The 10,795-nt window shown below is 35.5% G+C and overlaps 2 protein-coding genes across 4 annotated transcripts; one reads left to right on the top strand and one right to left on the bottom strand.

Annotated features, from left to right (window-relative positions):
- Positions 1–702: 702 nt before the first annotated feature.
- Positions 703–6,987, top strand: LOC103490219 (protein DETOXIFICATION 45, chloroplastic). 2 transcript variants are annotated; one of them, XM_008449642.3, is made up of 14 exons: positions 703–861; positions 1,199–1,581; positions 1,749–1,891; positions 2,843–2,986; positions 3,083–3,252; positions 3,424–3,559; positions 3,678–3,774; positions 3,853–3,953; positions 4,500–4,663; positions 5,220–5,291; positions 5,448–5,564; positions 5,654–5,749; positions 6,182–6,303; positions 6,751–6,987. In XM_008449642.3, exons 2-14 carry the CDS (start codon positions 1,220–1,222, stop codon positions 6,824–6,826), a joined length of 1,800 nt encoding a protein of 599 aa, XP_008447864.2. In that variant the 5' UTR covers positions 703–861; positions 1,199–1,219; the 3' UTR covers positions 6,827–6,987. The 2 variants fall into 2 exon arrangements, with proteins under 2 accessions (XP_008447864.2, XP_008447865.2); XM_008449643.3 differs by having other exon boundaries at positions 716–913.
- Positions 6,988–8,398: 1,411 nt separating this feature from the next.
- Positions 8,399–10,795, bottom strand: LOC103490218 (SEC1 family transport protein SLY1-like). 2 transcript variants are annotated; one of them, XM_008449640.3, is made up of 2 exons: positions 10,481–10,795; positions 8,399–10,353 (listed from the first exon to the last, which is right to left on the bottom strand). In XM_008449640.3, the coding sequence occupies exons 1-2, from the start codon at positions 10,509–10,511 to the stop codon at positions 8,528–8,530; spliced, it is 1,857 nt and encodes a 618-aa protein (XP_008447862.2). In that variant the 5' UTR covers positions 10,512–10,795; the 3' UTR covers positions 8,399–8,527. The 2 variants fall into 2 exon arrangements, with proteins under 2 accessions (XP_008447862.2, XP_008447863.2); XM_008449641.3 differs by lacking the exon at positions 10,481–10,795 and having other exon boundaries at positions 8,399–9,879; positions 9,977–10,354.

The following is a 10,795-nucleotide window of genomic DNA, read 5'->3' as shown; positions in this document are numbered from 1 at the left end:
TCTATTATCATACACTCAACTACTGATATATGTTATTTTCTTGGATTGTTTTTCTTTTGTTATAATCCATATACTTAATTGAAGTGGACGGAGTTTTTTTAATGAGATAAATATAAAAGATTAAAGAGTTAAGAAGATGGAGATAGAAGAGAAAAGAATCAAATAGAGAAGCGATAGATCATAGGTTGACACATGAGGGAGAAAGTAAATTGAAGAGGTGATAAGGTATACATAAATGGTAACAGTTTTTATTTTTATTTTCTTTAAATAAGGTATAAATGAAAATTTTGAAATTTCACACCTATTTACAACATCTTTCAATTTCTTTTAACTGTTTTAGAGTATTTTTTAAACAAAACATTGCGAACATGTTTTGAGTATAAATTTTTATGATAGAATTATAATAGTTTGCGTTTGAAACAAAACAATACACAGTAGATTATTTTAGTTTGAGAAATAAGAACATACAAATATTTTTTTTAAATTTTATTATGTTTATAAATATGGTTAAGCATCAGAGGGGTGTGGATAATTTTTATATAAAATATATAAATAATGGAAGATATTTATAAAATAAGAAAAGGAGGTTTGTGTTTAGTCTCGAGACATCCGCTCGGTGCCGCCTTTTTTAGTTTACATTTTATTTCAACTTTACTTTTTTTCTTTTTTCTTTTTCTTTTTATTGCTTTAAAATACAAATTGAACAAATTAAAATTCATAACTTTCTTTCTTTCTTTCTTTCTTTCTTTCTTTCTTTCGCGCTTCCATTTCGGATTGAAAATCGGTGTTCGTTTTCATCATCTTCCATGCAATTCTTCTCCTCAAAACCCTAATCCCGTTTCCTACTACCGACGCACTCGAGTATTTCTCTTTTCCACACTTTATTTCTACAATATCTCGTTGCCGTTATCTTGTAATCTTCGTTCATCCTACTTTTTTTGTTCTGTTTTGCTCCACTTACCTCTGTTTTTATTATACGCTTTGAATTCTTATTCCTTGTGGTTTTTTTTTTTTAATAGTATGTGTGTTTATGGTAATAGATTATGAAAATAGGATCAACATTGAGAGAAGTGTATGCATATTTTGTTGCTTTTGTCGGTTTCATGGCCTCAACGTTCTTCTTGATTCTGAGTTCTACCGTTTCTTTTATTGTTTATGTTTGACGTTTATGTTCTTATATTTACTCGCGAATTTGCAGGAGTTCGTTTGGAGTTGTGAAATGGCTTGTCAAGTCAGTGATGGGATAATTTGTAGTGGTGTGGGTCGAATAGTGGGGAAAAAGAAAGTGATTGCTGATAAGACGTGGTCTTTTCTAACGTTGAAGCGTGGGGATGTTTGTGTTTCTTCGTTAATTGAGAGTAAGGTTTTAAGTAATCGGAATCGAGTTGGGGATTGGTGTTTGTCTGCGAGCTCTCAACGTGATGACCTGTTCACTTCGAGTGTTGTACACCGCAGAAGTGCTTCTTTCATTGTAGCTAGGAATCAGTTGAGCTCAGATTGTGAAGTGGATTCCTCGGATGCGGAGGAAAGTTTGTGTTCAGAAGAAGATGATGTCAATTCCAAGGATAGGAATGGGACAGTGTAAGAGTCGAAAATACCTCATTGTTAGCTGAATTGTTATAGATTCATTTTTACTGTCGTTTTTTTAAATTAATTTCAAAAGTTGCTTAGGAAATTCAACAGTTTGTATGAACTTGTTGACTTTCTACAGTTTGTATGAACTTGTCGACTTTCTTACTTCCTTGCAGGCAGTGGAAAGAACTTCCCCACTATCACCAACAGCCTCTGGATGTGAAGCAGGAGCTGTTTGCTCTATGTGGGCCAGCAATTGCTGGACAAGCTATTGAACCGTTTGCGCAGCTTATGGAGACTGCTTATATAGGAAGATTAGGCATGTATCTTCAAAATTTCCAATATTCTGTAGTTTTAGTTTTCATATTACAGATCAATGCCCTTCCTTTCATTATTACCTTGCTCTCTTAGATTCTTTCAGCGAAGATATATATTGTATGAAATTGCACCTAAGTTAGTAAACCTCCTATTTAATTTGCTTTATGTGTTTTGCTTGATTTTATGATAGCTTTTCATTTTGGTCTTCTAATTCAGTTTCTTTGATTCTTGTGATCCTGCCCACCCTTGCTTTGACTGTGGAGTCGTACAGTTTGTGTGGACAATACTTAGTTTGACTGAAGTGGAAGTTATTTTAAAACTTTTTTTCTCCAAAAGAGATCCTTTGTTTATTTATTTATTTATTTATTACTTTATATTGAAAACTGTGATTCATGGTCATGTGTGCGCTTGGACGACTTTTTGATTATTTGTTTACCTTGTTAGTAAGCATCTATTTCCTTGGTTTATCATTTTTTTTTGGAAGCTGAAACAAACCTTTTCATTAAGGTAATGAAATGAGACTAATGCTCAGAGTATAAAGAGAGATATAATAGTACAAAGAGCTAAGGATCAACGGATACAACCAGACATCCCAAGGTTGACACTCCTTGGCACTCTTATCATGTAAATAATTGATCTAAACAAGCAAAACCGAAAGACAAGGAAACTATGAACACAATGTCAAAATAGAACAATACATCGCAAAATCAAAATTTAAGCTGGAAACATGAAAGCCTGCCAATTAAGTTGTTAAGATACGAACTTGATGAGAATTCTTGGATGCTAACAACCTTCTTTTATCATTGGGATGATTCCTATTTATTGAGTGTTAGTTGTGCTAATCTTACTAGGGCACTTTGTCCCAGCAGCTGAAGTGATGTAGTAAATGCTATTTCTGAATAGCAGTATTGTGTAGACTTTTCTCACTTGTCCATCTTCCACATCTGTGTAGGTGCCTTGGAGTTGGCTTCAGCGGGTGTTTCTATAAATATATTTAACTACATATCAAAGGTTTTTAATATACCTCTACTCAGCGTAGCTACTTCTTTTGTCGCTGAGGATATTTCAAAGCATGCTATTGAAGATCCTTTATCAGGTTTTTTGGGTCTTTGGCTTGTGCAAACCTTTTTCGTGGAGTGCTATAATTAAAGGTTATGACATCTAACGTCAAATTAATTTTTCATGTTAGTAGATTCCTTGGAAGGTTGTACTAATGGGAAACTAGTTGCACAGTTATCTGAGAGAAAGCAACTATCTTCAGTTTCTACAGCTCTATTGTTGGCAGTTGGGATTGGACTTTTTGAGGCTTTTGCGTTGTATTTTGGATCTGGAATATTTCTTAATATCATGGGCATTTCTTCGGTAAGTTAAATTGGATACGAGTTATGTGATGCTTTGACTGGCTGTATGCATTTGGATTTATATTTTCATTTACATACGCTCACTCAATTATGTTATAGACATATACTTCTAAGATTCTTTTATCTTTATGATCTTTTGAATATGTTGGTTTATTTTGTTATTTGTTGATAGGGGTCATCCTTGCGCGTTCCAGCCCAACAATTTCTTTCACTTCGAGCCCTCGGTGCTCCTGCTGTTGTTCTTTATTTGACTCTTCAAGGAGTTTTCCGGGGTTTTAAAGATACCAAAACTCCTGTTCTTTGTCTAGGCACGCATCTAGTCATGAAACCTAGAATTACATTAATGGTGGAGTTTATTTTAAAGCAATTTCTCTTTTCAGTTTATTACTGCACCATCCTGCCTTAATTTGTATTCTTCATTTGCAGGAATTGGAAATTTGTTAGCTGTCTGTCTTTTTCCAATATTGATTTATTATTGTCAATTGGGTGCAATTGGAGCAGCAATTTCGACTGTTATATCTCAGTATGTTTACTTCTAACTGATCTTCTCCCATCATTTCTTTTAATCATGCCCTCCAAACTTATCAAGTCTATGTTTCAGATATGTTATTGCCTTTTTGATGTTATGGTTTCTCAATAAAAGAGCTGTACTATTGCCCCCAAAGTTTGGTGCATTGCAATTCGGTGTATACATGAAATCTGGTACTGTTAGAATTCTTATCTTCTTTTATTCATATCTAGTGTCACGTTACTGGGATTCATCTTTTCATTATGCTTTTGTCAAAAAGCAATGTCCAGCATGGAGCTTCAGTTTCCTCATATTTACTACTTAATAGCATACTGTTTAAAAGGAAGGTCTGATGCAAACTTGTGAGATGGTTTAAAAGAAATTCTATATAACATCTTCATAGCAGTTGCTATTATTTTCAAACTCTGAGGCTGTAGAATAAAAAAGCCACCGACTAAAATTTGGTTATCTATCTTTCATTTTATTTTTTAAACTGTTCAACCTTTGAAAGTTTTTTCACGTCTCTTAAACTTTCGAACCATAGGAAGCATGCAAATAGTAGTACATTTCACATTATTCAAAATCAAAAGAAGCTGGAACGGATGCAATTGAATCATTGGTGCATTTAAGGAAAATGATCAATCGAACTTTATAATGCCTTCATTTTGGCTTTGCTATGTGCATTAAGTTCTCACACTTGTTAATAAGTAATACAATAACAATGTGGAGTCTGCTATTAGGTGGTTTTCTTCTTGGAAGGACTCTTTCCGTTCTAACCACTATGACGTTGGGTACATCAATGGCTGCACGCCAAGGTGCAGTCGCTATGGCTGCACACCAAATATGTATGCAAGTATGGTTAGCAGTATCTCTTCTTACTGATGCACTTGCTGCTTCAAGTCAGGTGCATACTTCTTTCCCATTTAGCTCATTCGCTTTATTGGAAGTCCTGATAGTCATAGCCTTCCCCTCTCTCTCTGTCTTTCTCTCTCACTAATATGGTTCACAACTCCAATTGTCAGTCTGAGTCGGAGATACTCTGATCTCTTTCTTGGTATTTTGTTAACAAGTAGTCTTTCTGTCTAGACATTCATTATTTATGCCCTTAGGCTTTATCTTCCGGTTATCTTTTATACTACCTAATACCCATTACTCAATAGACTATTATATGTTTCTTAGAAAGTTTGGTGTATTTGTTAAGAGCATGCAAACTAAGTGCCCATTCTTTTGCGCTGAATTGCAAGGCCAGAACCTTCTGAAATTTTCATCCTGAGATTATTTATCCTCAAAATATAGTACAAAAAATGGTTGCTGAAGTAGTGAGGTCCCAAGTTTTGTGGCTTTATCATATCTGCTTCAAATTATGTTTTAAAAACCTTGAGTTTTCCTCATTAAATAACTAGTAATAATATCTCACCTTAACTTTGTTTCTCTGATCCTAAAATTATCTATTTTAATAGGCTATGATTGCAAGCTCTGTATCAAAAGGTGATTACAAAACTGCTAAGGAAGTAACTGGACTAGCCTTAAAGGTAGGAATTACGTGTGGATTTTGAAATTCTACACTCTTAGTCTTCTTTTATTTCATTTTATTTGTACTTTTGTTATGATGATGTGAAGTCTTTGGGCGAGCTGTGATTCTAGAAATAGATGTAGAGTTTTATATAAATTTGCCAATACTTGTACAGGTAGGATTGTTCACAGGTACCATACTATTTGCGATTCTTGGGGCATCTTTTGGCTCTCTTGCCACCTTGTTCACGAAGGATGCAGACGTTTTAGGAATTGTTAGAACTGGAGTCTTGGTAAGATACAATTTTGTGGAGGTGAATTTTTCGTGTTGCTGTGAGGAATTTTGTATCCTCCTTCTGAATACTTTCTTGAAATTTTGCAGTTTGTTAGTGCAACTCAACCTCTGAATTCTCTGGCGTTTGTTTTTGATGGTCTGCATTATGGTGTTTCAGACTTCCGATATGCTGCTTTCTCTATGGTAAACAGTTTTTTAATTGAAATTAGGTTAAGTTATAAAAAATATGCATGAAGCTCTTGGTTTAACAAATAGCCCTATTCTTTCTTTTGATTTTCATAATCGTTTCGGAAGTATCATTTAGTCTTAGAAATCTTTTAGAAATGTGAAGGGAAAATTTTACTTAAAATTATGTGACAAATGATCTAGAACGAAAATTTGGATTACAACCCATTTTTTGTCACTGCCACACAATTAGAACTTGTGTCTGAAGTTTTAAAGGGTTTCTACTTTAAACTATCTATAAATTTTTTACTAAACACTGTCATAGACTTTTGAAAGAATTGAAAAATTTGTTTAAGGGTATTTTCTTTTAGTAATTTGGGCCTTGAAATTATGACTGAAATATTCTCTCTGGAAGATGCTGACTTAATTGATTTTGTTAATTCCCTGTAGATGGCGGTTGGGGCTGCCTCTTCGTCAATTTTGCTATACGCTCCTTCTGTTTTGGGTCTTCGTGGGCTGTGGTTGGGTTTGTCTCTTTTTATGGCCCTGCGTACTGCAGCCGGTGGTTTCAGGTAGAATCTCACACTTACTTTCATTCTTGCGAATTGCTTATCTTTCCTCATCTTACTGAACTTTATTTTTTAGGGTTGGATTTTTTTAATTTTAATTTTATATATATATATCTATACACACACGCTCACACCAAAACAAGAAAGTAGTATGAATAATTAGATGAAGATTTCCATGATGGAAGCAAGAGCTTTTGATTGATGTTTGTTAATTTGTTTACTAAAAACTCCTGTGAGGAGCTGAAGCTCATGAGTGCACACTGATAACAGGATAGGAACACGCATTAGTTTCTTTCCGCTCATTTTCAGCTGGATAGCAGTATAGATTTAGAAAAAATGCATTTAGAATCTGAACATGAAAGCAAGTCTATCTGAACATGAAACGAACAGTGTTTGATTCGATTGTGTGCAGAAAGTTCTATAAGTTGGTTTTATTGTTTGATTATGCAGATTGCTTTCCAGAAATGGCCCATGGTGGTTCCTCCACAGTAATTTACAAAATACCAAGGTTCACTCAACCTCGTAGCTCTCTTTCTCTACGTTTCCAAATTTTCTTAAATGCCACCGTTCTCTCAAATTTCACTTCTTCTTTAAAAGGTTTCTGATTCTATCCTTGTAATTTCACAATTTTGTTATTTACTCTCCCTATTTTTACATCAATCAATAATAGGTTTCTTCCATTTCCTAGGTAGGTGGCTATTATAACCCATGAGACCATGTCTCCCTTTTTTACACTAGTTCAATCCATGATGTTTAATTAATAAATTTAATGTTGGGTTATAAGTATAAGTAGGTGTATTTATTTTAGCCTTTTTTTTTTCTTGAAAAGAATGTTTAATTAATAAATTTTATGTTGGGTTGATTTCGTTCATTTTAATATGGTTTCCACATTTGCTGCATTCCGACGTATATTAATGCTCTCACACATCCTCTCTCGAAAACTGGCTTTCAAATTTTATTAACAAACTCTATAGTTGAATGCGTAGTTAGATTTTAAGTGATGTAAAGAGAAATGTGACAAATTTAGTTGCAAGTTGAGATTCTGATTAATTATTTAGGGGTTTGTATTTTTATCTAAGGGACACTTTGATTAATTCGATTCAATTATGAGTGGGAAGGATTGCACAGGTAAACCCTAAACCTAAACCTAAACCTAAACCTATTGGTTAAAGATACAGCTCAATCAACTTAACATAAATTTATAAATCTTAGTTTAAGTTAATCAAAGATGATTTCAGATTACGCACATTCTACTGATATGACACTTGTCGTGATTTAGTTTTTTCAGAGAATAAAAATTTGTGATTTAGTTTTCTATACTTTTAATATGTTTCAATTTTTAAGTAAATTAAAGTTAATAAGAGGAGAAAATGATAATTGTGAATGTAAAACCTGATTCTATACCAAGGGATGGGTTACATGACATACTGTAAAGGAGGGTTGGGCATGTAGTAAAAAGAAGAGCAGCTCTACATATTGCATTATGGAATGGGTGTTTGGAAGTAATTTTGAATTTGTTAAAATGACTTTTGTTATGTTTAAAATCACTCCATGGTAAATTAATATCCCCACAGCATCCAGATTCAAATTGAAGCTCTTCTCTTTACAATTCTTTGTGAACCTAATCCATTGATTCACCATCACTCCAAACCCCGCTTAGTCAACCACATTTTTAATCATGTCACACTTTTAAGTACAATTTTTAAATTGTCAGAGAAATATTTTGAAGTTTGGATTCTAGAATCATTGTGTTTTCGACTTGGGGTTGTATACCGGCCTCTTCCTTCATTATAAGCAAATAGTGAACTTAGGTGTGAGATTCAATGCTGATTCAACCAAATATACAAGTGTGACGCCTGTTCTCTTATGCACTTCTCAAAAGCAAAATAATGTGTTAACTAGGCAACTACTAAAGAAAAAGCTTAGTATATTTGTGTAAGACATACCAAAACGTTGCCTTGCCATGCTCAGCTTGTAGATTCCTTCAAATCTACTGTTAATTTGCTCATCAGATCCTCTACTTCAGTTTGGAACATTGACGGAATCAAGCCAATCTAACAATGAGAGAGAGGAAAAACCATCCCAAGAAACTCAAAGGTGATCAACTTGGAATATGTAGACTGCTCTATGATCAAAGTATACATCTGTAGTTAATTATAGTGTTATATGTGACAGATATTTCATCAAAACAACTCCAAAATCCTTTACACTAAATATCTGTACTAATTTACTTGGAAGATACGGCAGCATTGCCTAACCCCATTTTTTCTCCCAACAGCATAAGTTGCTCTACAAATTCCTCTCCAGTTAGAATTTCTGTTGTACCATATACGATATGCTTGGGAGCCGGCTGACGAAGCGAAAGTTCCTGCAAACTTGCATACTCTACATAATTACCTCCACCGATCATAAACACGATTGCTTCCTTGAACGGTCCCTTCAAGTGGCTGCTGCTTGTTCCAGCGCTCGACCTTTGAGCGCGTGGATCAAGCACGAGATAAGAATCAATTTCAGGATTTGGTTTTCCCTCCATTAAAGCTTCCACTGTCCTTGTCAGTGCAAGCTGCCTATCAGTTGATAATAGATTCTTTACACCAGCAGTCATTGCGCTAATTGATTGTCCGTATAGCTTTTCAGCCCAATTGACAATGTTGCCTTTGGTAGCAGAATTTGCAGCAGCGAATGGTACGTTCAACGACTTTATCTTCTTTACATATTGAAATGCACTTTTGTCGATTTCCAACTCCCTTAAGACCTCTTCAACTGCTTCGATCTCTGATTGATTGATGTTTTCAGAAGAGATTAGATAAATGATAGCAAACCGAAGCTTGTCCATCTTAGTACCTTTACCTCTAAGCACCCCCAAAAGCTCACTCCGATCAATGCCACCTCTCGACATTATTTCACTCTCCTTTTTCGCATAGGAATCAATGGACCTTTCCTTAATCTCACCAAGTAACACAGTAGCAATATTCATGTGCTTGTCAATGATTTGCTTTCTCTCGGTTAGCTCAGGCAATGAGTTCACAGCTTTCATCAAATGCTTGGTGTTACCTATCATATCAGCTCCATCAAACTCACCCTCAGCAGCTCCACCAGTCTTCCTATTAACCTCATCAACATCCTTCTTGTATTTGTTCAACTGTGTCTCAATCTCAACTGCAACTTCAGGGAACTCCAACGATCCATTTGCTAACCAAAACGGATCCGAACTATTCAACTCATAGTTCATTCCACCCTTTTCACTCTTGACACTCAACCCATTCAGTTTAAGCCCAAGAACATCATGCACCAGAGGTCTGTATCTGAAATCATGCTGTATTCCAACAGATAACTCGAAATTACGATCAAATATACACAGAACCGGGCGCTGAAAAGAGCTCATAAACCCCCCAGATTCAGAGAACAAGTTGTTCTTTGATAACAAGTGATCCCTTAACCTTTGATCCAACGCCATGGCAACCATCTCAGCAGGACCTCCTCGTGGGCACCGAATAATCGGAACCACAGCAAGTGTAGCCAAAACACAGAACAACCCACCAACAATCTTCTCCACAATCTCTTCAATCTCACGATCCCCTGCCGAAGGATCATTCAGTTGCACATAGCTAGATTTCTGAGCTAAGGAAAACAAATTATCTTCTAAGGTAACAAATTCCAAATACTGATCATGCACCTTGGCAATCCGTTGAATTGAATCCGATTTCAACGCTTCAGATGCTAAATCTTCAAGCAGTGGGCGAGGAACAGAGGATGAGAAGTTGAGGAAGAAGGTATCATACATGGAACGAGAAGCATCAGCAACGATCCGGTCGATATTATGCTTAGTAGGTTGAAGAAAGTAAACAGCAGGTACATCATGAACAGGTTTACGGTCCTTGTCAATAAGGAAGTAAAGAGTAACGCCATGTTTACGCAAGTCCTTGACATGAATTAGAGGAGAAAGGAGGTTTCGACAGAAGGTGTCGTAGATCAATATCTTGTATACCTCTTCGTTGGCCGCACCCGTCAGACTAACCGGTTGGTTCAGATTCAACATACGGATAATGCTTTCTGCGAAAATATTAAATGGAATCATATTATAGCATGTCGGAGAAATGGAAATCGGGAGAATCGTGGAGTTCATGTGTATGATTGATTAGCGGCGATGGAGACTGAAGGAAGAAGAAGAGGAGCTTACCAGTCTGCTTTTGTCGGAGATTGAGAGCCATAGATGAGGAATCCGATCAGTCGGTGAAGGAAGAAGGAGGAGATAGGGATTGGGAGTCGGGCGGCGACGGAGGATACCTCAACGCGCGTCAATTGTGTCCGTCTCTTTATCAAAGATCGATACTAAAACCAACGAAATGGTAAAAAGTTACGGTTTTCATTTTGTTTCAAAATTTAGCTTTTGAACTTTCGAATTTATTTCAAATAAAAGAGATTTTGTTGTTAAATTTATCGAAAACAAAATTGTATCAAATTCAGAAAAATTAAAATACGATAATTGAAATGA

The sequence above is a fragment of the Cucumis melo genome, chromosome 1, assembly GCF_025177605.1.
Source record: "Cucumis melo cultivar AY chromosome 1, USDA_Cmelo_AY_1.0, whole genome shotgun sequence".
NCBI lineage: Eukaryota > Viridiplantae > Streptophyta > Magnoliopsida > Cucurbitales > Cucurbitaceae > Cucumis > Cucumis melo.
The sequence above is the reverse complement of the archived record's forward strand: the minus strand, read 5'-3'. Positions and strand labels throughout refer to the sequence as shown.